This window comes from Sinocyclocheilus rhinocerous, unplaced genomic scaffold (assembly GCF_001515625.1).
Source record: "Sinocyclocheilus rhinocerous isolate Xijiao unplaced genomic scaffold, SAMN03320098_v1.1 scaffold297, whole genome shotgun sequence".
NCBI lineage: Eukaryota > Metazoa > Chordata > Actinopteri > Cypriniformes > Cyprinidae > Sinocyclocheilus > Sinocyclocheilus rhinocerous.
Window position 1 is genome coordinate 1,128,415 of NW_015649240.1, and position 26,635 is coordinate 1,155,049.

General features: G+C 34.1%; 3 protein-coding genes across 3 annotated transcripts in view; 2 read left to right on the forward strand and 1 right to left on the reverse strand.

Moving 5' to 3' along the window:
• snx25 (sorting nexin 25) overlaps positions 1–15,602 on the forward strand; it is a 62,027-nt gene extending 46,425 nt beyond the window's left edge. Inside the window, exons 12-20 of the mRNA XM_016515222.1 lie at positions 920–1,051; positions 5,882–6,022; positions 6,253–6,366; positions 8,146–8,307; positions 10,409–10,526; positions 11,185–11,251; positions 11,331–11,512; positions 12,864–12,964; positions 15,137–15,602. Coding sequence (XP_016370708.1) covers positions 920–1,051; positions 5,882–6,022; positions 6,253–6,366; positions 8,146–8,307; positions 10,409–10,526; positions 11,185–11,251; positions 11,331–11,512; positions 12,864–12,964; positions 15,137–15,202 — 1,083 coding nt within the window. The 3' untranslated portion in view covers positions 15,203–15,602. The remainder of the gene's footprint in view (positions 1–919; positions 1,052–5,881; positions 6,023–6,252; positions 6,367–8,145; positions 8,308–10,408; positions 10,527–11,184; positions 11,252–11,330; positions 11,513–12,863; positions 12,965–15,136) is intronic.
• On the reverse strand, positions 15,346–19,694 carry LOC107710456 (LRP2-binding protein). The gene is given in 9 exon segments (XM_016515223.1): positions 15,346–15,462; positions 16,457–16,511; positions 16,662–16,835; positions 16,914–16,945; positions 16,948–17,128; positions 18,896–18,960; positions 18,962–19,027; positions 19,175–19,279; positions 19,584–19,694. Coding segments are annotated over 9 exon segments (891 nt in total). The 3' UTR covers positions 15,346–15,360.
• An 852-nt stretch (positions 19,695–20,546) lies between these two features.
• pigg (phosphatidylinositol glycan anchor biosynthesis class G (EMM blood group)) overlaps positions 20,547–26,635 on the forward strand; it is a 107,394-nt gene continuing 101,305 nt past the window's right edge. Inside the window, exons 1-2 of the mRNA XM_016515224.1 lie at positions 20,547–20,876; positions 22,069–22,274. Coding sequence (XP_016370710.1) covers positions 20,723–20,876; positions 22,069–22,274 — 360 coding nt within the window. The 5' untranslated portion in view covers positions 20,547–20,722. The remainder of the gene's footprint in view (positions 20,877–22,068; positions 22,275–26,635) is intronic.

Here is a 26,635-nt window from a genome sequence, read left to right on the forward strand (position 1 = left end):
AACTGACTCAGGTCTGTTACTGTGGTCAAACCAGTGGTCACTGCGGACTGAATATAAATGGCCAAGCCAGCCATGATGAAAATATTGGTGTGAACTTCCTTTGAAAACCACATATTACTGGTGTAGATGAAGCTACGCTGATAAATGATGTCTGAACGACCTGTTTTCAGTTTGCAGTTTTGTTCTTTTTGAATTAGAATACATTGATTTTAGGAGTTTTATTTTGTGCTATACTAGACACTGCTTATAGATAAACTACTGTTCAAAAGTTTGGGGTGAGGAAGATTTATTTATTTTTTTTAAAGAAATCTATACTTTTATTCAGCAAGGATGCATTAAATTGATCAAAAGTGGCAATATGTCTCATGGTTTCCACAAAAATATTTAGCAGCACAACTGTTTTCAACGTGTTCAGAAATGTTTATTGAGCAGCAAATCAGCATATTAGAATGATTTCTAAAGGATCATGTGACACTGAAGACTGATGCTGAACATTCAGCTTTGCCTTAAAATATATTAAAATAGAAAACGGTTATTTTAAATGTCACATTATTACTGTTTTTGCTGTGTTTTTGATCAAATAAATGCAATCTTAACTCCTGAAACAACTATTTATTTATGTAATTTGTCACTAGTACTGGTGTTGACTACTGAAGTTTTGGAGTTCATACAGTCTGTACTGTGTGTGGTTTGATTTGATCCATGAGCTGAGGCAGGAATCGATTTCTCTCTGTCATGGTCTCATTGTGTTCTCTGAGGGTCTCTTTATTCCTGTGCTGGCAGAGATCTCAGGGTCAGCGTTTCCATTCTCCTTCAGAGCAGCAGCTGCTGTCTCCTGTTAGATGAAGCACCAGTCAGGGTCAGAGACCTACGACAGACTTCTGATGCGCTGGAACTCATGAAAATGCCTTTCTTGTAGATTGTGTCACTACTGAAGGAGGAAATCTGCGCCATGGAGAAGGAGCACAGTGACCTCCAGCTGCACATTTCACGGACGGACTGCTGGTGTGAGAACCTGGGCACCTGGAGAGCCGTCGTCAACACCGCAGAGGTCAGTCCTGAATACTGTACAGGAAAACATTCCGGGTTAAATACAAGTTTAGCTCAAGCAACAGCATCTGTGGCATAATGGCAGTTAATAGGGGGGGTGACGAGATCGATCGTTTCTGTGCGCACGCACGCATGCAGAAAGCCACAGCTCAGACAGCATATGCGAGAACCAAATTGAGATCTCTGTCGTGCCTTCTTGACGAAATGCACAGAAAATTATGTTAGAATCACGGTCTTGACGAGTATCCACGTAAACACGTGTTGTTTCCGACCCGCTCTTCACCCCAAACCAGCAGGTTCACGACGACTTCCACCCGTAACATTAGTACTGCTCAGTTCCCTCGCCATATCGCCTCAAATGCATAAGCAATTGCACGTATTATGAGCTCAACAGTCCTTTTAAGTTCGTCTTCCTCAATTTCAAAACATGTTTGCGTGCAAAAAGTACAGAAATGCTTATTACTGCGATATTCGATATGCGATACGATATTGCTTAAAGTGTGTAAAATCAATTTAAATTATATTTTAAAATATTTAAAAATGAAAATGATATAACCAATTTGTTTCACATTCGTTCTTGGAAAATAAAGAATCACTATAACTTCTTAAAGTGAAAATGTTTTAGCATTACTTAAAAAGTAATGTAACAAATCAGAAAATGTAATTTAACATCAATGTGAACATGCAAACTTAAAAATTAATGACACTAATTTTATATCATTGTAACTTTACTTTCCACACACTTTAAGTACTTCTTCATATACCACAGCAAAAACTATAGTCCGAGAAAGTTCAAACATGATTAAAGGCAAGTGAACAGTCAGTAAAAGAAAAAAAAGAAATACACAATTTACAAGCATAGATAAAATAAACAGTAGTATTCAGGTACAGAAACGTAATAATTAAGTGTAAAATAACACTGCATAGTGTTCACTGTAAGAATTAAATTTAGATTAATCTTTGTTATAGCCGTTTTGTTAACATTAGTGACGTATTCAGCAGCACGTATTTATAGGCTGCTGGCCCTTTAAATCCGACTGCACGGATCCAGTATAATGATACACATCAGATTTCTTTCTCAGCTGTTTACATTCATTTAAAACATAACCGACTGCGTTTACGAGAATGATCGTCGAGACGGGTACTATTGACATAATTCTGTGTGTATTTATACTATTTATAATTTTTGTGCAATTACTTGGCTGTCAGTTAAGTTTGTGGCAAAACATTTAGCAGTGTTTACATATTGTTTATTACTGCATATAATTCATTCAAATAGAAGTTTAATTTCATAAAGTACAAGTTGATTTCAAAATGCACCTACATTTTTTGCATTTTGTGTTTTTCAGTTGAATAAAAGACTATTTTCCCTACATATTTCATCATTGAGGATTTTTTTAAAAAGTCTAAAAATCTCGTCTCGTTCTCGTGAGATAAATGTCTCGTCACACCCCTAGCAGTTAACCATTGTTATTGTAGTGTATTTAATATACTATAGATATTTTTTGAATTTTTATTTTTATATTTTCCATTTTCATTTTAAATTTTGTTAAAGTTTCAGTAATTTTGTTGTGATTTCCCCCCCCCGTAGTCTATTTCATTCATTAGTCTATTTAGTTTTTATTAATTTTATTTCAGTTTTAGATATTACTTCAACTAAACTTAAAGCTGCCTTAAAACTGTGCATGCATGTAATATATTTTATATGAGTCACATTTAAGAACATGTCTCTGAAATGGTTTTCAAAACTGTCCCGGAGCAGCCCAGCACTGTCTCACTCATCTAACACACCCGATTTAACTCGTCAGCAGTGTTGCCAACTTCTTTCAATAGAAAGTAGATAAAGCCAGTTTGAAAAGTCGCTAAATGTCGCCAGATGACGTCATATGCTAATTAGCATATTCATGATGTCATCGCGCCTGTTGCCTTTTACATTTGTTTGTCTTTGTGCTCATACTGTATTTTAGTGCAGCCAAATTCTCAATAAAACTGTTTAAATAAATAAAAACGGAATAAATATGAAATAGTGACTGAAACGTGGCCCTTTAAGACTACATAACCAGCTCTCCCTTCCAAGACGTTAATCTGCACAAAATCCTGCTTTATATTTGAGCCACCGTCTGATGAAATGAAACACACATAAGAAAAGACAAGACACAGACAATTCCAGTGCTGTGATTTTGGCTATATTTGCATGTAAAATTAGAGAAGCAACATAATATCTATTTTAACTGAAGGCGCTGCTCCTCTCAGCCGGTCACTGAACAGAGCAGACACAGACACAGAGGTGTGTGCGCGCTGACCTCGTGCCGTTGCGTCAGTACCAGCGATCACAGAGACTCGCCAAGGTTTGTCCAAGAAGTCGCTAGATTTGTCGCTAGTCGCTTTTTTGGAAAAAAGTCGCCAGGGGGGTCTGAAAAGTCGCTAAATCTAGCGACAAGGTCACTGCTCGTCAGCTCATTAATAGAGACTTTAAGACCTGAAGTGCGTCAAAGAAATAGCAGCCAAAACAACCTAATAACCAGCTGCTGTAATGTCTATTATTTAAAGGACAAAGAAAAAAAAGAGGAAAAAAATAACTTTTATAGCTTTAAGGATTCATCTATATTTAATTTAGAATTTAGTGTTTGATAACTTAAATTTCAATTTCTGCTGAAGAGCACAGGTAAATATTAGGGGTGTAAATCGGAGGGTTCGTCACGATACGATACAATATCGATTCTCATACCCAGCGATACGATATTTGCCGATACCTCAAAAAATTCTACGATACGATTACAGGAGTATATCGATCGATATATCGATATTATGATATTATATCTATTTTAAACAACCATCTACATTTTTATTAACTCACAAATGCAACCAAAATACATAACATGAACATTTATCTGAAATTTTCACATCCTGTACCTCAATTGGGACATTCACAACTAAAAATAGTTATACGCAACAGAAATGTCTGTATAAATTAAATATAGATTAATCATTTTTGATGTTACAAAGGTTATTTAGTCAGCAGCAGTGAGCACTTGTGTTTTTCTTTGACAGCATTAGATGTATTATTAGTTTGCTTTCACTTTAAGAATTCTGTTCATACAAGTGTTTCTATCACACTAGTCTCATGCTAACACTTTATTTTATTGTATTTTAACTGAAATAAGTTTGTTTCTTAAAATGATAAATGAAGTAAAATAAAATATTTATATGTTTCATTAACTTAATTTTTGTTTAGTTAACGAGAAAAACCCTGCGTTTAACCCAATAAAAATATTTTGGAAAAGGAAAAAAGAAAATAAATCTTGTCCATCAGTAAAAAGTAAAGTAGAGTAAAGTAAAATAAAAGTGTTGGCATGAGACTAGTGTGATAGAAACACTTGCTAAACTTGTCGATGTAAAGTTATATCTAATCTTTCTGTCATGACCAAGATAAGCTGGTAAATCTGGTAATCCTGGAAAACCTGCTAACTTTCCCATGCTGCATGCAAGCATTACTAGAAAGGGATGTGATGTCACTTTTGGTAAAGTCCTGTTTATATGCTGTTCACTGCGACCACAGGAATTACATCAGAAACACAAAGTGCTTCTGCTTCAAAAGAATTACATTTTAAGAATCAAATAAATATTTTAACCACACAGTGCAACAGGGACATAGTAACAGTGTTTTCACACATTCTGACTTCACTGTTACAGTCAGTTGTTACATTTTTGCAATTGTTACATTGTTACAATCAGTTGTTACAGTTCTGTGATCGCCATCACAACATATTGTAACATCATTTGCCTGATTGTCTGTGGTGTTTTATTTGGCTGTCACAACATTCTTTCCTTAAAGCCACAGTGGTTCATTTCCTGTGTGTTTGACTCTTTTACAAACACAGTCAGTAGATCTTACGCAGTCCTGCGATCCTCCTTAATCATCTGTCATTCAATCTGTTTAACTTCACAAAGCATCACAATCTCAGTAAAGTCTCCGTAATCGTGTCAGTGCTCTTAGAGGAATTTTCCAGATTATTTTAAAGCTGTGTGACTGATCTATATACTGTAGCATGTCAAGGACTAATGCGGACTGACAACTGAAGTCAAACCTGATGCAACGTCTTTTGACACGCCGTATTAGAATCGAACAACAAATGAAATTTGACAACTGTTTTCATCATTTAAAATCAGTTTTTTTTTCTTTTGTGAAAAAAAAAAAATCTTATCCTAATCTGTTCACCTGTGTTTGTATATTTTTTACATGTAGAGTAATCAGAGTATTTTAATGAACCGTCTCTGTTCTGTGTAAGTAAACAGCTGGTTGTGAAGAGCCCCATCAATAATTTTTTATAATTTTTACTTTTTTTTTTTTTTTGATGATTAACAGCACACCATTTGCATATTTCTGCTCAGGAGTGAGTCATTCGGATATTAGCGATTTTTCTGTTAATTGGCTGTAAGATGACACACAGCTTCAAATAAATCAGTTGCTTCAACTGGTTTCAGCTGAAGTGAATCTGTTATGTTTTCATGTCGTCTCAGTTCTGGCCAGAATCCATCAGATCCATTACAGTGTGCAGTAAATGTAAATGTTGAATTTGTAAATGTAAATCTGTCCTAAAATATGAAATGTTCCATTAAACAAACAATATATATTTAAATATAAATATAATAATATCCATTAGAATTTTTTTTGAGGGTTAGGGTCATCTCACAAACTGACAGGAAACGTATTGCAGGAAATGTATTTTCGTGAACATTTTCAAACATATAGAGTTTTGTGTTTTCTAAATATCTAGCCATTGTTTTGGAGTCAAAGGCTTCATTTGTTGCGTTTGTGTGAATCTCGTAGGCCTCTGAGGAGAATGGAGAGCAGATGGCGTGCTACTTTGTAGCCGTGAGCCTTTCTGAAGACGACGACTGCAAGAACAACCGCTGGACGGTCTCCAGGAAGCTCTGCGAGTTTCAGGCTTTGCACAGGAAGCTGACGGAGGTACAGCTGATATTTACAGTAGGCTGCCACACCTCTGATGTGTGATATCGTGTGCTGGTGTAGCGTTTCAAATACCACTGATCCGTCGTCGTGTTGCTGCGGCAATCAACATAGAGACACATCATGTCGTTGTACATTATTAGTTCTGATACACATTATGCATGACAGAACACAAACCACAGACTGCTTTTTATACACCGTTTATCCTTATTTCCCTTTTGCTTTTGCAGTGTTTTCCGTCACTCAAGAAAGTCCAGCTTCCCTCACTCAGTAAACTGCCGTTCAAATCCATCGACCAAAAATTCCTTGACAAATCCAAAAACCAACTTAACACGTTTTTACAGGTGAGTCTTTCCTAGTCTCATTGGAGCCAGACTTGTCAGCATTAAAGGGGTCCTATTATGCTCTTTTACAAAGTCTTGATTTTGTTTTGGGGGTGTACTAAAACAGGCTCTCATACTAGGTTGTTCGAAAAACACATTATTTTTCACATATTTTACATTATTTACACCTCCTCTCTCCCCAGTCTGGCATGAACAGCTCGAATAGTTCCTGTATCAAATGAAGGCCCGCCTTCTGAAATACGAAATGTGCTGTGATTGGTTAGCTGGGCCAGTGTGTGTTGTGATTGGCTCCACTCGGCGCCTGGTCGGGAAATGTCATGCTCCTTACCATAGCCGCCTGCGAGCTTCAGTGTAAATATTGCTCAAAATCAAATAAATTTGAGTGCGATTTAAACCCGGATGATTGTAACCACTCTACGTTGGTCTGCCTTGGGAAAGCTAGCGTGTCTCCGACATAGTGATAACACTTTTCTAGTGCAGCTCAACCAGGTCTCGTCCCATTCGTCTGTATTTGTGATATCACAAATCCCGGAAAATATGCGTTGTAGTCCAAACGAGTCGTTCGTTGTAGTTTTTGAAAACTTTGCAGATCTTTTTTATGCTCAAACAGCAACATTACAGACTAACTAAAGTTGAAAAAGTGAAAAAGCATAATAGGACCCCTTTAAATAAATGGTGGAAAATGCCTGTAGACTTTGTGTTCTGAAATTCTGTCCATCCAAAGTAATGTCTCCTCTAGAGCTTCATAGAAGATCTCAGCGGGGTCTCAACCTGAGCACTGCTCACTAAAATCAGCATTCTCTCCATAGGGTTCAATTCCAAAAATATTTTTTTTCCGTCTCATATTCTCAATTTTATTACCTGTATGTGATGAAAGTTCCATTGTGATGTCAAAACAAATAAAGAATGTCAAAGAATGTGCTTGTAAAAACAAATAACCATTGATGTGTGTTTTTTTTTTAATGAATTAATTAATTAAAGTAATTTGCCTATTTGATCCAAACTTATTGCAGGAAACTTATTTCCAGAACATTTTCGACATTTTTTAAACACAAAATCTGAATTTAAAATAAATTTTTGAGTCATGAATTTCAGAAAGTTTTCTATATTTGACGTGAACAAGGCCAAAATATGTGATGTTTTAAACACTTAATGACCTTAATCATTTCATTAGTTTTTTTTTAATTATAAATATTAATAACATTTGAAAACAAAATTGCTTAATAATAAACAAAAGATTATGCCAAATTCTACTAATGCCAACCATTTTAATTTTATTTTTAATTTATTGTATTTTATAATTTCATTGAATTTTATATTTTTTGTTTGGACATTTATACCACCATTTTTCTTCAAGCACTTCAAAAATATCAAAATTACTTTATATCAGCACCATATCTGTTACCGACTGATACTGGCTTTGTTTTCCAATCATCTTTATTGGATATTTAATTTTTTTGATATAATGACATATTTAAGACATATATCATCATCTAGCTCTAACTAAAGATTTAAATGTTTGGGATTTAAATCATTATCATGCTTACTATGCATACTAAAGCTACTCTCCACTGTGTCAGTTTACTTTGAGCCACCTGCTCTGTCACATTTCAGACCTCTGATTAGTCAATGATGTACAGCGGGAGTGTATGCTTGGCCAAGCATTTGTATCTGTGCTTCTGTATATTTCTGCTCTCATTTGATTCAGGGCTGTGATTTTAAGAATTATATTTTTAGATTCATGAAGGTTTAGTCTGAATGTGTGTGTTTCCTCTGTAGAAAGTGTTGACAGATGAGCGCATGTGTCAGAGTGAGGCGCTGTACGCGTTTCTCAGTCCGTCACCAGAGCAGCTGAAGGTCATCGGCATCCAGAAGAAATCCTCCTTCTCTCTCGCATCCTTCTTGGAGAGACTGCCGGGAGACTTCTTCTCACACCAGGAGGTACACACCCCCACACACACACACACACACATTGTCTTAGCTATCTTAAAGGGGTCATGAACTGGCTTTTTTTATTATCTTATACTGTTGTCTGAGGTCCACTTATGACGTTCGCTTGGTTTTTACATTCAAAAACATCCAAATCAATGAGTAATAGGCTATTTTCTACCTTGGTTTTGAGTCCGGCTTGAGAAACGGTCAGTTTTATGGGCGTGCCGCACTGAAGACTTGGAAGTAAACGCCCACTGTTATGATTGGATAACAGTTTTGCATCGTAAACTAACTACAAACTAACTTCATAGTTGGAGCCTTCTGTGACTTTAGACACATACACATAATCAGGACATTCAAGCAATCTCTAAAAAAGCAATAGTGACAGTACAAATATTTTTTACACACATAAGTGTTCGGCGCCATTCCTGTCGGATCCAATATAGACGGCTCAGCATTGCTTTTTAATCTCAGTCTCTCTGCAAATCCAGCATCGACCTGTGTCTTGTTTACAAAGGAATCCGCGGTAAAATGAAGCGAACAGATGCTCAATGTTTTACTCACGAGCTGAAACTTCATTAAAATTAAAGTTCAACCACGCATTCCTAATATCTGAATCCGAAGGAAGGTTATGCAGCGACTGTGTTCCTCCACATCCAGGAACTGCACAATACGCGGATCAGTGGGCGGGGCTACAGAATTAGGCGTTGATATTCTTCTGTGGAGGTGGTGTTTAACCTGTCATAGATAGGCACATTCCAGGATCTGGCGTTCTCTGGGCCTGGTGTCAATAAAAGCTTTTATTTCAGTAACAAGGACATTTTCAGTTCTGAAACTTACAGGATATTCTTTTAGTACGATGATCTCTTATATATCAAAAGCTCAAGTAAAAGTTGATTTCTCAACTCATGACACCTTTAATGTGGACATTCAATAGACTTATATTGTTTTTACAGATAATTATGAGCCATCACCCTCACAGAAGACTTGCATTTAAAAATATTAAAATAAAATCTTGTTCTTACAAATGAGGAAGTCTCCGAATGTCCTCAAAATGAGGTTTTGTCAGATTTAGCTCACGTCGGTCTAGGTACACATTTGTCTCACACACACACACACACCTGCTGAATACATGCTTGTATAATATATTAAAAAATAAATTAAATGAAAAATATTATGAGTGAAAATACTGAGTGAAATGAGTTTTTTCAGCTGTGCTAGCTGTTTTTCAGCAAAAAAACGTAAACATGCTTATAACAACATACACTTACTCAAGACTAAAAGTAGCATAACATTATTATCTATCTATGAAATTTTGTAACATTTTTTTGTAACAAAACAGGATCAAAAAACTAGTTGCTTATAGCATAAGAAAAATAACCCTGTTTTCCCCAATTGAATTAATTTTTGTTTTAATTATTTATTTTTGGTATAATTTTGTATAATATATATATTTTTTTCTGCAAATCAAACAAGACAAAATATTGATTAACACTTTAATATTTTGCATAACATAACTCTTACACTGCAAAAAAAAAATTAATAAAAAAATACAAAATAAAAATACTTCCTCAGTATTTTTGTCTTATAGTATTTTCCAGTACAAGCATCTAAAAATACTTAAATCAAGATACATATACTTAAGAAGCAAATTACAAAGAAATGAAGTGACTTTATGCTTAAACCAAGAAAAAGGTACCTTAAAAATCTTAAAACTAAATTAGAAAATATTTTTGTTTTAGTGGTTTTACTGGCAGATATTTTGCTTTTGTTTTAAAAGGTTCAGGAAACACGACTTGCAATCTTATGTTATTTTGCTTCTCATGTAAATGTATCTTGATTTACAATAAGAATGTTTAGATATTTGTACTGAAAAACAAGACAGAAAATCTTTTTTTGCAGTGCATTAAATTATATTAAATAAAATAATGAACATTTCAGTGATTCACTACAATTATCCATTGAAGACTACATTTAAAGACACATTTGATTTGACTGACACCATTCACCAAACCACTAAATGACGATCATAAAAAGCTGCAGAGATTTGGCATAGATGTCAGGTGGGATGTGATGAATCTGATTGTGTGTGTGTGTGTGTGTGTGTCAGGATGAAGGTGAGGATGACAGCGACCTCTCAGACTACGGCGATGAGACAGACGGGAGGAAGGATGCGCTGGCTGAGCCCTGCTTCATGCTGATCGGAGAGATCTTTGAACTCAGGGGCAGTGAGTACAACACACTGCTGAAATGATGCAATGTGTGCAGTCAGACTGTGACAGTGTGAAACTCATCAGATCACAGACCACAGGACAGTGTTTCTCTAGCTGAAGTGCACATGTCTGCTGTCTGCTGCTAAAGGCTAGTGCACAGCACCCAACACATAAACGTTGCTTTATAAAGTCACACTACAGGAAAAACAAAACCACTTTGATGCTGAATTGAAACACTAATGCAAGTATAGTAAGTTACCAACTTTATTTGATCTAGAAATATTGAAATTTTGATATATGAAATAATAGTCTGGCATTTTTTTAATAGTCTAATTTTTTTTTTTTAATGGAACAGTTTATTGAAAGTCCTGAGAAAATATAAAAAACTCAAAATGTAAAAAAAACTAAAAAAATAAAAGTATGATATATATAGTAAGAATATGGAGCTCATACTCGATGGAAGAAAAAAATCCTACATTTTATTCAGAGGCCCAGTCTGAGCAAAAATGTGAAAAAAGACACACGAAGCACAAGCTGAACCATCATTATAAATGTCTTCACTGTCACTTTTGATCAATTTAATGCATCCTTTGCTAAATAAAAGTATCAATTTCTTTCTTTCTTTCTGAGTCCGAAGGTTTCTGATGTTACTTGTGTGTTTTCCTCTCTGCAGTGTTTAAGTGGGTGCGGAAGACACTAATTGCACTAGTTCAGGTCACGTTTGGACGGACTATAAACAAGTAAGCATTAATGGATGGACATAACGGAAACTTGCTAGACAAGCTCATTGAGTTGATCTTTCTCTCTCGTCCTCTGCAGGCAAATCAGAGACACTGTAAACTGGATCTTCAGTGAGCAGATGTTGGTTTACTATATTAATATATTCCGGGACACGTTTTGGCCCAATGGGAAACTTGCGCCTCATAACAAAAGCCGCTCGGAGAGTGAACGCAGAGAAACCAAGGAGAGAGCACAACAGAAGCTTCTAGACAACATCCCAGGTGAGCAGAAATATGAAACTGATGAGTCCAAATGAATGCATGTGTGGCCATATTTTTGATGACAGCAAAATACATGAATTCACTTCCAGATACTCTCGGAAAATTCTGAACAGTGTTATTTTAGCATACTATTATAGTATTTAATAATATTTTGAATTATTTTTTATATTTTCAGTTTTCATTTTAAATTTAGTTTAGGTTTTAGTAACTTTGTGCTTTTGTCTTCAAATTTCTATTTAGCTTTATTTTTATTTCCGTTTTAGTCATTTTAGTACTTCAGCTTATATTATTATAGTCATTTGCCAAGGCATTTCAGTTTTTATTAATTTTATTTATTAATACATTTTTTCAAGGGGTTTTTGTTTTTTAATTTAAAGGTTTTATTTGATTTGATCTATGTTATTTTTTTTTTCCAGCTTTATTTCAGTTAACGAAAACTTAACAGTAACAGAAGTCTTTCTAGTAACAGAAGTCTTTTTTATATATATATATATATAAAATATGAGTCATCATTTTTTTTTAAGTTGGAACCTTGTAATTACAGTAATTCCTGTCACACCATTATTGTTGTTATTATTATTATTAATTGTACTTTTTTTTTTTACAACTGTTGTTATTATAGACAATAGGTATGAAAAGGCAGTACTACCTAGTTCAGTGTTTCTCAACCAGGGGTCCGTGGACCCCTAGTGGTCCTTGACGTAAGGCCAGGGGGTCCGTATAAAGTATGAATTTTTGTATAAATTTTGTATATTTTGATATGACATGTTCCCATGAAAGAAAAATCCAATATAGCTGATGATATGGCCAAATACTGGACAAGTCAGCTAACTTGAATTATACTTGACTGCATTTGGTCCTCACAAAGACACAAATGATACATAGATGAGTCAATTTTGTTCTGGGGGTCCTTGAGGATGGTTCTGAATTGGACTGGGGTCCGGTATGCCAAAAGGTTGAGATTTACTGACCTAGTTGACCATTTGTAAATATAAATAAATATATATATATGAATTAATATTGTTGAAACACTTTTTTTAAATTCAAATGAATACAAAAACTAAAAGGTTTTATTTTGTGCTAAAGTGCGAGGCTGTTAATGTAAAAGGCTTCATGGCTGTTTCTGGCTGCTTGATGCTTTTTAATTAGAGCGGGACACTTAAAACCCACTCCTGCGAGAGCAATTACACCAGCCTGAGCTCAGAGCACTTCACTATACTGCTTCACAGCCCACACCACAGAGACCAGCAACGATCAAAACTGCTTTTTAATGAAGATTTCACCTCTCGTTGGAAGGTTAGACAGCAGAGTCTGTGTAATAAGAGCAAAAATGGTTGTTTTTGTTGTTTAGATGCACTTCAGAATCTCGTGGGGCAGCAGAACGCGAGATACGGGATCATCAGGATCTTTAATGCACTTCAGGAGGCCAGTGCCAACAGACATCTTCTCTACGTAAGTCACCCAACGCTCTGCGACTGACCGTTAACCCGGCTCCAGTTTGTTTATATCTCAGGCTTTCCCTTTCAGTCAGCGGACGCACTCGTTTCTGCTTTCTGTTGAAAACACTCTCTCATGACACGACAGATTAACATCTGTCGAAGGGAAAGTGAGAGGAATGAACCTGAATGGAGTGTCACTCAAGCTTTTTTCACTCTTCATTTGAAGACAAGATGAAGATCAGATGGACTTTTTACCAAATAAACGTCCCTGTTTCTATAGATAATCCAGCACACGTTATTTGAAGGAAATGTAATCGTCATTGAATTGGATTAGCTTTCTTTGCCTCTGAAACAACCTTTCTGCTAATGTAATAAAGGCCATCTTCATATTCAAGTTGACTTTATTTTTTAGAGAGATTTTGCTTACATCTTTAATAAATGAGTATACATTGAAAAACAAACAAAACGTTATTTTCCGAAAACTAAATTAAAGGGAAGTTATCTTGTGGAAGCCAGCTGTTTTTTTTCTAATTAACTGTGAATATGCCACATTTTTAAGCTTAATTTAAATTTATTCTAAAATGTTTTAAAATATGGTGCTTTATAATATTGCTGTTATCCAGCTTCCAGGTTGATGGTTTTATTAAGTGATGATACTGTAGCGCCATCTAATGGTGGAATGAATGATTGATGATTAATGAGTGTTGCTTAGAGGTCTTCTCGGGTCCTAAAATCTGTACTCGACCCGAATCACTTCTTGCACGAACCCGAAGTGCATAAATTATTTAAAAAAGAAAAGAAAAACCCGACCCGAGACAGACCCGATGAAATTAGACCCGAGTCCGACCCGACTGCATTTATTTTCGAACCCGACTGGACCCGAACGTAAACAGCATTGACGTGTGCACAGCCTGCAGCCCTGCAGTCAGTCAGGAAAATCCCGGCGTCCTGCTGACTGATTTGGCCGCTTCTCCATTACTTTATTTTATTTAACATTTATTTAATTTTGTTTAATTTTAGGCTATATTATTGCCTGCCTGATGGATACAAGTTATTTCTGAGTTCGGCTTTAAGTTGTGAGTGTGACCAGTGGATTTGAAAAATAAACGTGATAGTTTGATAATTAAATCGATAGCTTTTCTTGGCTAATCTAAATCATAACTAATGATCATAGCATAATTCATTGCTTCGCTAGTGTTGTCTGCAACCTAATCTCCGGCGAAAGGCTTCTGCACACAAAAAAGAAAAGCCCTGCAATGAATACGCAGCGTAATGAAGCGAGTGGATTTTCCTGATGGATCTCATGTCTATAAAATGGATTTCTGTTGGCGAGGTTACAAACGTATGCTCCTTTTCTATGTGCGTTTCTCACTTAACGCGAACGTGCAAGTACACATCCGGGATAGTTTAAAAGAAATTCAGGTCTTATCGGGTCCATTTGGAAAAAAAAAAGCACATTTATTTTAAATTACCCGAGGCCGCTAATACCGAACCGACCCGTGTCCGAGGCACTCCCCTTACGAAAATTAACCATGGTTTAACTATGGGTTTTGTAGTAAAACCATAGTAACTACAAAATGAACCATGGTTTTACTACAGTAACCATAGTTAAACTATGGTTTTTGTAGTAAAACCATAGTAACTACATAATAAACCATGGTTTAATATGGGTTTTGTAGTAAAACCATAGTAACTATAAAATGAACCATGGTTTTTGTAGTAAAACCATAGTAACTACGAAATTAACCATGGTTTTACTGCAGTAACCATGATTTATCTATGGTTTTTGTAGAAAACTATAGTAATTGCAAAATGAACTATGGTTTACCACAACATTTGCAGTAGAACCATTACAAAATAACCCATGGTTTTTCTACAGTATTAACTACAGATTTAGTTATTTCTTACTCTTAAAAAAATTAGGGCTCAGTAAAATAATCATAATTAATCTCATGATTTCTGAAAATGAAACAATAATCACATTTGGCAAATGTGTTGTCAGTTATTACAACAAATAACATTATAAAACTCGGCTTTTATGAAAATATAAATTTTAGACCCGAACCCGCTCGGGTCGGACCTCGGGATTTTGGATCCAAGTGGACCTGTGAAGACCTCTAGTGTTGCTGATTAATGTATTGGTGATTATACACGGAGTGTGCATCGTTTCTCTGTTTCTCCTCAGATCTTGTTGGAGATGCTGCTTAAAGAACTCTATCCCGAGCTGAGCGTGGAGGCCGTACAGGCCTGAACTTCATCACAGCACATCACAGGCTCAGGATGTGTTTCTCTAATGTGCTGGATGGCTGTTTTTGGTGTTTCTTTTAGTTTTTTGTTCTGTTGTTTTATTTCTGAAACACTTGACTCTGTAGTGCTGGGTCTAGGAAGCGTCATGAATATGTTAGTGTTTTAATCCGTTGATGTGTGGGATTGGAAGAACAGGCCAGGTCCACTGCCAGCTGTCATCTTCTGCTTTTCTTTCTCTCTTTTGTTTTCTTCTAGGGGGTTTTGCTGTGTAATGTGAATAACAGTGAAACGAGTGTTACACATGTGTAAAAAGAAGAACCCAGACCACTGTAAACTCTCTACATATTATTGTGACCATTATGAAAGCTTTTAATCGTGCAATATGTCATGTACAGTTATTGTGAAGGTTCTGTTTGTGATATTATTATTATTATTATTAATATTGTTATTATTATAGAATTGTATTTTTACCAAAATAGTCTAGAGCATTTATAAGCAATAAATTGCAAAAGAAGATTTGCCATGTGTCGTGTCTTTAATATAATGCAATATTAAATATATACATTAAAATGTAATTCATATCTTAAACATTAATACAGTTTCTTACAGTTTCAATTGTTTTTATTTATTTCATATCTTAAACGTTAATACAGTTTCTTAGTATCAATTTTTATTTATTTGTTTGTTTTATTCATTAATTCTTCAAAAATATCTTTCTTTATATCTGGTTGGTGAAACTATATCTGTAAATATATATATATATATATATATAAAAAATAATTCATACCTTTCTTTCTTTCTTTCTTTCTTCAAAAATATCTAAATGGTAATTATATCTATAAATATTTCAAAGAAAAAATCTGAAAAAGTAGTCCTATGAAGTATTTTAATATTGTTTATTAAAATGTTTTTTTTTTTTAATAGAACATGTTTGAAAACTTTATAGTCATATTTAAGATGTAAGCAAAATCTTTCCAACAAAAAACAACCTGAATATGAAGATTGCATTTCTTAGAAGTTACTAGATTTTTAAAAGATTTTCCTTTGCATTGTTCTTATATGCCAAGTAACGTAATACTAAACATTTAGATTCATCAGCATCCAAAAAAAAAAAGGATCAAGGATTATAATGACACGACATCTTAGTGCAAAGTGTAGTGAAGTCAGTCAGTTTAACAGTCAAATCTGAATCCACTCATCAATTTCAGTGATTAGATTAAATGAGTGATTGTTGTTGCATGTGTGATTTATATCCTGCCTTGTACGACGTCCATTTGCAGCTCCTTACAGATTTTCGGATCGATCCTGGCAGCCTGATGGAGGAAAAACAAGAAATCAAACTAAGGTACCACTGGACCTCCGAATGTCACCCACATCTTTTACGCAAGTCCCAAACTCTTCCCACATTGCTTCTCAGTAGCAGTGCTTTTTACAGGTCCAGCAGAAGAACTGACGAATGGTACCTGTGTGAACTGGCGAACGGTACCTTTGCTCTGTCTCTGTTCTTCGGGACGCCTCGGCCCAGCTGAAGGCAGCGCGCGGAGTAAAACATGGCTATAGCGATGCCCTTCCTGATGAACTCCTCCAGACAGTCTGTGTGCCGTGCTATGGCACTGATGTCCTCGTATCTGCACACTCTGAGAGTCACACCAAACCTGTTTTTACTACATAAAACAGAACGGTGTTCTTTACAGTTTCTGAATAATGCGCTGTACCTTTCTCCCAGGGCAGCTGCTCTGGAGTAGAGAGCTTCCTGTGGTAGTAGCAGGCCGTCAGGTGACCCTGAGCTTAGACGTTTCTTCTCTCTGCTGCCTCCTTCAGGCAGAACAGGGCAGCATCTGGGTCCTTCCGCACTCCTTGACCGTACAGATCAGAGCATGGATACATGACGCCCAGAGCGCCCTGAGACTCCAGACTGCCACGAGAACACCTGCAGTACATGAACACACGATCAGTTTGACTGAAGACAGAGACATTTTAACATGTGTGCATTAGATCTCTATATCTCTGGATGATGATTAAAACTTAAAGGGATAGTTCACCCAAAAATGAAAATTCTGTCATCATTTACCCTCAAGTTGTTCCAAACCTGTATGACTTTGTTTTGTTGAACGCAAAAGAAGAAATTTTGAAGAATGTTGGTAACCAAACAGTTGATGGTAGCCACTGACTTTCAAAGTATTTAATTCTTTTTTTTTTTTTTTCATACTGTGGATCAACTGTTTGGTTAGTTACATTCTTCAAAGTATATTTTATGTTCAACATTAGACAGAAGCTCTTACAGTTTTGGACTTGAGGGTGAGTAAATGATGACATTTTTGGGTGAACTATCCCTTTAAGAAACAAGATGATGTTGAATTGAAATACCATTCAAAAGTGTTTTTTTTTTTTTTTTTTTGAAAGATGCATTGAATTGACAGTAATGGTCAACGGCAGTTGTTTTAAATATGCTTTAGAAATTAAATTTGTATTTGTAATGATCGTAAATCAAAAGTGGATCTGAAGGATCATGTGACACTGAAGTCTGAAGTAATGATGCTGAAAATTCAGCTTTGCATCACAGGAATAAATTACATTTTAAAATATTCTCAAACAGAATACAGATATTTTAAATTGTAATATAATATTACAATATCACTGTTTTTACTGTATGTTTGATGAAATAAATGCAGCCTTGGTGAGAATAAGAATAAAATCTTATGACTCCAAACTTTTTCTAATGGCAGTGTATATATAATATTTAATGCTTATTAAAAGGTTGATCTATTACAAATAAAAGATAAAAAAACAAAAGATGAAGCATATTAAGTAAAATAGCCTGAAGGTCTGTTCTGAGGTTTGTGGATGCACTGTAGCTGATGCTCTAGTTAGCATCAGATATTTTGGTCTATGCATTATAGATTTTTCCTAACAATATGTAGCAAGACGGAAAAAATAGGAAGAAAAAGTTTCTTGACTTAAACAACTATAAATAGGTGAAATTTATTATAATATTATAATATTTTTTATAATTAATATTTATTACTAAATTAGTGAATGTATTTTTAACTGAATGACTGTATTATCTTATTATAATTATTTACATTTATTATAAACGATTTATTTACAAGCTTGTTAGCAACTGTTAGAACAAAACATGAAAGTCTCTTCTAGTAATACTACTGCAACCACATACCTTATACTCATAAACAGTGTTGGGAAGGTTACTTTGGAAATGTAATAGGTTACAGATTACAAGTTACCCTACTTAAGCTTTTACAATGAGATAACACTTTACAAATAGCTTTCTTTTGTAAACAATATTTAACTACATTAGTTAACATTATCAATGAACAATAATTCTGCAGCATTTATTAATCGTAGTAAATGTTAATTTCAACATTTACTAATACAGTTTTAAGATCATTGTATCTGTTAACATTAATTACTGCACTGTGAACATTTTTATAAATTGGAAACATTAACGCAGGTTAATAAATGCTGTGAAAATATATTGCTCATTGTTCATGTTAGGTAATGCATAAATGATAACAAATGAGATCTTATTGTAAAGTGTTACTGAGATATTAATAGTATAATAAAGGAAATCTCAGCTGCTTTTGCATATATTATAGAAAGTTGTAACATTATATAAAGCATTATATGCTATTAATGATGATCTATTTACTGTATATGTGAGAGATATCATAATAATAACAATACGGTCCTCACAAGGTCCTCTTTGGTTCCAAGGCCATCGTAATATATGACAGCCAGCTGATACACGAAGAGCTCGAGGATCTTCATCTTTAATGCCATCAAAGAGGATCTCTGCTTCTGCGTAGCGGTCCTGCAGAACACCAGAGTATTCCTGAGAGGTGTAACTATTATGCATCAATATACTGTTTGTCTGTGACGCTGACAGCAAATTCTCACATGATTCTGTCTTTGCATGTTGAAACCGAATAAATGAGAGAGAGTTTAAGGCATCAGTCACCTCCTCGTAGTGTAACTGTCCCAGGAGGAAGGCGGCTTGTGCATCTCCTCTTTCTGCTTTCTCTTTAAGCAGAATCACTGTCTTCTCCACTGAGTCAGAACTAGTCTCTGCTTTGGAATATATATATATATATATATATATACACACACACACACACACATATATATAGGCTAATATCCATATTACTTAAACGAAATAAATACATTTTATCCATCCAAATGCAATGAAACAATATAAAATATTTTTCACATATTATATAAAAAGTGAACTGGAATGAAATTCATTGGACCCTCTAACTCTAGCACTCTATTCTAATTCTAAGAGAAAAAACCCTTTATCCTCTAACACTTGCACTCTATTTTCTATTTCTATTCTTACTACTTGTCTTTTTTTTTTTATTTAAGATCACCTGATTGCAATGCCTCTTCTCTGATATCTTGGTAACGTAGATCTCGTTTATTTCATTGAGGAGCTTTGAGGTTCTGGTTTTCTCCTCAGATTTCAGTCCACTGCAGTCCATTTCCCTCGACAAACACAATCACTAAATCACTGCTTACAAACACACATTACTTTACCAGTCAGCAGCACTTTAATAATGCATGACACACTGCGCAGCTCATTCCGCTGGATTGTGCTTTTCTCTGTCTAAATTCCTTAACAAATAAAACGTGTTTTTGACAATGTCGAAAAAGAAATAATGCGCCAGTATAACAAATGTTACCATGGCAACCACTGATGACCTCACACATTTACTTTTCATTTCACTTACTGTAATGCAGTTGTTTAAATTGCATAATAATAAAATAATACATTTTGCAATTATGACATAATATAAGTTTCGAGAATGAAACCTAATTTTTCTCCCTGTCGCCTAATTTGTTAAAAAAATTAACAGTCTTCATGTAATAAGAGACATTTCATTTTATATAGTTATTTATTATATAAATTATCCATGGCAACGATGACCTCACACATTTACTTTTCATTTCACTTACTGTAATGCAGTTGTTTAAATTGCATAATAATAAAATAATACATTTTGCAATTATGACATAATATAAGTTTCGAGAATGAAACCTAATTTTTCTCCCTCCCGCCTAATTTGTTAAAAAAATTTAACAGTCTTCATGTAATAAGAGACATTTCATTTTATATAGTTATTTATTATATAAATTATAATACAATTTTAGATATTTCAGAACTGTACATAGTACGTTTAAATGTATTCTAAACGTAAATTAAATAATTTAAATAAAGAGTTCTGGCTCTGATTACAAAATAAGAGTCAAGAGAACCGTTGAAAACGTTTTGAGGAACGATCCTTCGGAGTTGCCGTAGTGACCCTCATGGCACAACACGGAAATGGGAATTTCAAAACACTAATCCGGCAGAATCTTCATTAATCGTGTGGATTTGGTGTCGTTTCAGTTCAAAATGACGGCTGAATGCGGTCAGTGAGAAATCAGACAGCAGGCTGGACACATGCCAGTGTTTGTGTTGTCTTATGAGTGTGATGAGTGCTATTGATGACTGTTATTGATCTTCATCATGAAGCTGAGCTCATCACTATTTGCTTTATTGTGTCTCATATGTGAGATTGTGTCCATCGCTCTTTTCCTGCGAGGATTCTTCCCTGTTCCTGTCAAATCGTCCTTTTCAGCCAAGAGCAAAGTGCCTCATTTTCCTGCAGAGCCACAGACAGGTAAACACACTCAGAATTATTAACTATTATGTTGATGGTGATGGTTTTAGTGAGGTATTAAGGCTAAAAATATATAAAGATTTTTTTTAAAATTTATTATTGATACTGAATTTTTTTTTTAGGATTTATTAATTTATTGAATTGATGTGTAAAATAATTTAATTATTCATAGTTTTCAGATTCTTTTTAGTTAATTCTATACACACACACACTTTATATTTGTTATTTTTTATAGTATAATTATAATATTTTGTACAATTGTACATTATATTTGTTCCATTTTGCTGTCTTATCAAATTAAATTAAATTTAAAGTAATTTTATATACATGGAAAGTATATATATGCATAAATGCAAGTAAAGTGTCTACTTTAATGTTTCAGTTAATTTTTGTGAAAGTAAAATGTGGGTGAAATAATGTTTCATTGTCATTCAGCACAACAGATGTAATTATGTAAAAAATAAACAACATATTTATTCTGACCTGTACTTATTAAAATATATATAAAAGAATAGGTGAACATAGTAAATTTCATTTTATTTTAAATGATTAAAAACTTCTTGCTGACAGATGGGTAAAACCTAGCCTAGTGGTTTGAAGGATAGTGGCAAAGATGGCTAAAGATTTAAAACACAATTAATTCGTATTTGGGCTTTTAATGTCATCTAATGATTCTTGTTTTAAATATGCCTGACAAGATTTCTTGGTATATTATTAACCATTGTTACACTGAATTACATGGGTGTATTCTGTAAATCAGCGTAAAAATGCATGATAGTCATTATTTTTTGATAAGAAAAAAAATTGAATGGGACACATTTTAATTTAAAGAAAATGTAAAGAAAAAAAATGGTTTTGTTGTTTGAAAACCACCTTTCGTCTTTGACCCGTATAAATATGTTTAATTGTATACTTTTATTACTTAAATTTTTTATCCCCAATTTTGTGCAAAACAGCTAAATATAACCTATGTCTCAGTCTGTTTTATTCTATATGTCCAAATCTGAATAAATCGCCCCTTGGGGATTAAGATTGAGGATTTAATTCCAATGTTTAAGGTGTTTTAATTTCAGCCTCACAACTAAATCCCCTTTTTTCAAAATCTCTAATTATAATTCTGAAATCAGAATTCATAACATGCATGGTGATCACGCATGCAGCAGAGATTCTTGAGTTGTTATGTGTTCTGCAGGAAGTGGGCCGAACTCCAGAAAAGCTCCCGAGCCTTTGTTCAAGCGGGTGGTGATCGTCCTGATCGATGCTCTCAGAGAGGACTTTGTGTTCGGCTCTGATGGCCGGAGGTTCATGCCCTACACCAGTCATGTGGTGGAGAGAGGCTCTTCTCACAGCTTCATAGCCAAAGCCAGACCGCCCACCGTCACCATGCCCAGAATTAAGGTGAATTACACACAAATCAAATCCTTTCTTAACCTAGTTTTGTTTTTGCCTGTGGTTCCTCCTTTAGTATAAATCTATGGGATGTTTTTGCCTATTTTGTCAACATATGCTATTATATTACTAATTCTAATTAATTTAAATATTTAATCTTATTTATAATTATAATATATAATTATAAGTAATTATAATACAAGTAATTATAATACACTGAACAAAATTATAAACGCAACACTTTTGTTTTTGCCCCCATTTTTCATGAGCTGAACTCAAAGATCTAAGACTTTTTCTATGTACACAAAAGGCCTATTTCTCTCAAATATTGTTCACAAATCTGTCTAAATCTGTGTTAGTGAGCACTTCTCCTTTGCCAAGATAATCCATCCACCTCACAGGTGAGGCATATCAAGATGCTGATTAGACAACATGATTATTGCACAGGTGTGCCTTAAGCTGGCCACAATAAAAGGCCACTCTAAAATGTGAGCCTAAGGCACACCTGTGCAATAATAATGCTGTCTAATCAGCATCTTGATATGCCACACCTGTGAGGTGGATGGATTATCTCGGCAAAGGAGAAGTGCTCACTAACACAGATTTAGACAGATTTGTGAACAATATTTGAGAGAAATAGGCCTTTTGTGTACATAGAAAAAGTCTTAGATCTTTGAATTCAGCTCATGAAAAATGGGGGCAAAAACAAAAGTGTTGCGTTTATAATTTTGTTCAGTGTAATTATTATAATACTATATTATAATGTTTGTTTTTTAAAAATATATTGATATTTGCTACAAATTAATTGAATTTATATTCAACAATTTGTCAAATAATGACATTATTTTAAAAAAACTGTTGCATGCAAAATGTGTTCTTATTAATGTAATAAAATATTTAAAATTATTATTATTACTATTAATGAATATGTAATAAATATTTTCAAATTTTTAATTTGATATTTATTTTTATGTTGCAAAATAATTAAATGTATATTATTCAACAATTTATGTCAAAATAATGGCGTTATTTTAACTAGAGTGTAAACCAACAGTGTTGCATGCAAAATGTGGGACACTACTAAATATATAAATATATTTAATAATATAAATATATAATTATATAAATTTAAATAACATTCTAATAAATATTTAATAATAATAATAAACATTTAATAGTCATAATAATAATAATAATAATAATAATTGTAAAAAAAATTATGTAATTAAATATTTAATTTGATATAGTTTTTTTGTGCTACAAATTAACTGAATGAATATTCAACAAATTATATCAAAATTCTGTTATTTTAAGTAGGGTGAAAACAAAATGTGAGAGTCGGGACACTGCTAAATGTGATTAATTCTAATGAATCTAATTCAGTATTTAATCATATTTATATGTTTTGTAATTAACAAGCCACAACAGCTTTGAGACTTGAAATTGAATTTGTACAGGAAAAAAAAAACCTGCTGATGTTTGTTTTTGACTGACATCTCTCAATGAACTGGAAGTATTTGGAAGAGGATTCTATAGACAGAAATGACTGTATGTTGGTGGCTTCTATTCTGTTTATTAACTCATGATGTAGGTCCATCCATATGCTGATCATTGATTCATGTGTGAGATGTTAGAGGTTATCAGTGATATTTGTACAGGCATATCAGCAGTTTACACTCATGACAAAAAAAAACAACAGAATCTCTAATTCTGCATCTGCTAGGAGTAATTAAATAAGGCGTATAAATCAGTTTCGGGTCTTCCTGGAGCTGATCTGCCCAAGTTTTCCAGCATGCATCTCATATGGCCTGCATTATATGAGCTGTGTCCCAACTCAAGTGTCCAGCAGATGGCAGTCCTGATCTATCGGTCCCATAAGACCAGGGCTGCACAAACTCGGCCCTGGAGGGCCGGTGTCCTGCAGAGTTTAGCTCCAACTTGCCTCAACACACCTGCCTTTAAGTTTCTAGTATGCCTAGTAAGAGCTTGATTAGCTGGTTCAGGTGTGTTTAATTGGGGTTGGAGCTAAACTCTTCAGGACACCGGCCCTCCAGGACCGAGTTTGGACACCCCTGCATAAGACCTGCTGTCATATCACTGCAGGGCTCTCAGCTGTGTGACATGGCCAACTAACCCAAATTACTAGGGCTGGGTTTTGGCACAAATTTCACAATTCGATTCGATTCTCGTTCACAAGCTTTCGATTCGATTACCAATTCCATTCGATTCGATTCAGTATAGATTATTTTGGATATATATCAGGTACAGTACATGCCAAATTTTCTCAAGGAAAAAAAATCTCAACTAATGCTGTAAAATATACATGAGAGTCAGTTGGTACAACATTACTATAATATTGAAGGTTAAAATTAATGAAGTTTTTACAATAGTAAAGTTACAGTTACATATTAATATTTCTAACGTACTTCAATTCGTTTTTTTTAATATAAACATTTAAATGGTGGCTGTCATAAAAACTTGATGGATTTATTCAAACATAAATTAAACATTAAAGAACAGTAATTAATTATAATGAATATGTTATATGCTGCATATATTAAGCAAAATTCCCCTCTCTACAGTTTATTTTTCTATCTGACTAATGAGTTTTCCAGATTAAACAGTGCCAAAACGGCATTTATTGTTTGAATACTACCTAATACAATGGACAGAATTTGAAATCTGAGACTTTTTCATATTAAAAGTACCAAAGTACCATTGCGATTTATTGGATGGGAAGTACCCTTCAATGTTCCGTCCATTAATTGAAAACAGGCTAGACTAATCGATTCTTGGGATTTAGGAATCGATATCGTTCCATAAAAATGAGAATCGATTCATATCGAGATATCGATATTTTTTTTTACCCAGCCCTACAAATTACAGTCTTCCAGAGATCAATCAGTCATTTATCACTGCTGGTCAGCAGGTTGGACCGTTGCTCAAAGGTCTGGAAGAAAGAGAAGCTTTTGAAAGTGATAAATGTTTAGGGTGCTTTCATGCTGTTCAAGACATCATGTTTAGATACTGATAGTGTAAATGAGAGATTACATCTTTGCTAAGATAATTATGCTATATGTCCCAAAGCAGTCCTGCTTTCTTCTGGCAGTGCTGCTCCATCTGCTGTTCTCATTTCTTTCTCAGAAGTGCTCTATAGAGGGTTGTTACACTCTCCGTTTCTCACACCTTTCCACCTCTGTTTCTTGAGGCTTTTCAATGCTGAGACGTGAACAACCTGCGCTGAAATATGGGGGTTTCATGACCCTTTATTACATTACACAAACAGCTGTTTATATCTTATGGATCCCTGTGTAATGCTCACTGCAGAAGAGCAGGACGCACTGTCCATGAATAGGGTGTTTTTCAGCAACAGACGAGTGAAAGCAAGCACTTAAACATCAGGAAAGACAGAATGAGTCACAGGGTTGCTGTTGGTTGGAAGTTATGATGATCAACTTATATTTTTCGTAAATTAAAGACAAACGGTTGTTTATTTTTTCTTATAGTAACTTTGGTAACAATGTTAGTGGTATTTTAGTTTTATTTATGCTGTTGTTTATTAGTAATAAAATAATATTTTAATAATTTCATTTGATTAAAATTTTTTTAAGTTTATCATTATAATTTTATTTTATAATTTTGTCATTATCATTTTGTTTTAGTAGTTTTAGCACTCCAACTTGAACTTAGTCATTAATGTTAGTTGTCAAGGCAACATTTTTAATGTTTTAAGTTTAAGTTTTTCATGAAATATTTTTATTCTTTTTCAGCTTTATTTTAATTAACAAAATTATTTAAAAAAAAAAAAAGTTTTAGTTAACATGACAATTTATGTAAAAATGTAGAAAATTGAAAGAGATTATATACTTAATATTATAATGTTACTTTATGGTAACTGTTGCATGCAAAATGTTGGTTACTGAATAAATATGACTAATTCTGATTGATTAATTAATAATAATAATAATTTATAGTGTAGAGCAATACATTTAATGTTAGATAATATTTATTTCTGTGATATTAATTAATTTAATGTATATTATTCAACAAATTGTCAAAATAATGTCTAACTGTTGGGTACAATTAGTGAAAGTCAAGTCAGTTTTATTTGTATAGTGCTTTTCACAATGCACATTATTTCAACAGAAATAAGTCCACAGTTAGCAGTTCAGAGCTGGATTGATGATCATTAAAGGGTTAGTTCACCCAAAAATGAAAATTAGTCCATAAATTACTCACCCTAAAGTCATCCTAGGTGTATATGACTTTCTTCTTTCAGACAAATCCAGTCGGAGTTATATAAAAAATTGTCTTTGATCTTTCAAGCTGTTTAATGGCACTCAGCGGGTGTTGCATGCATCAGTCCAAAA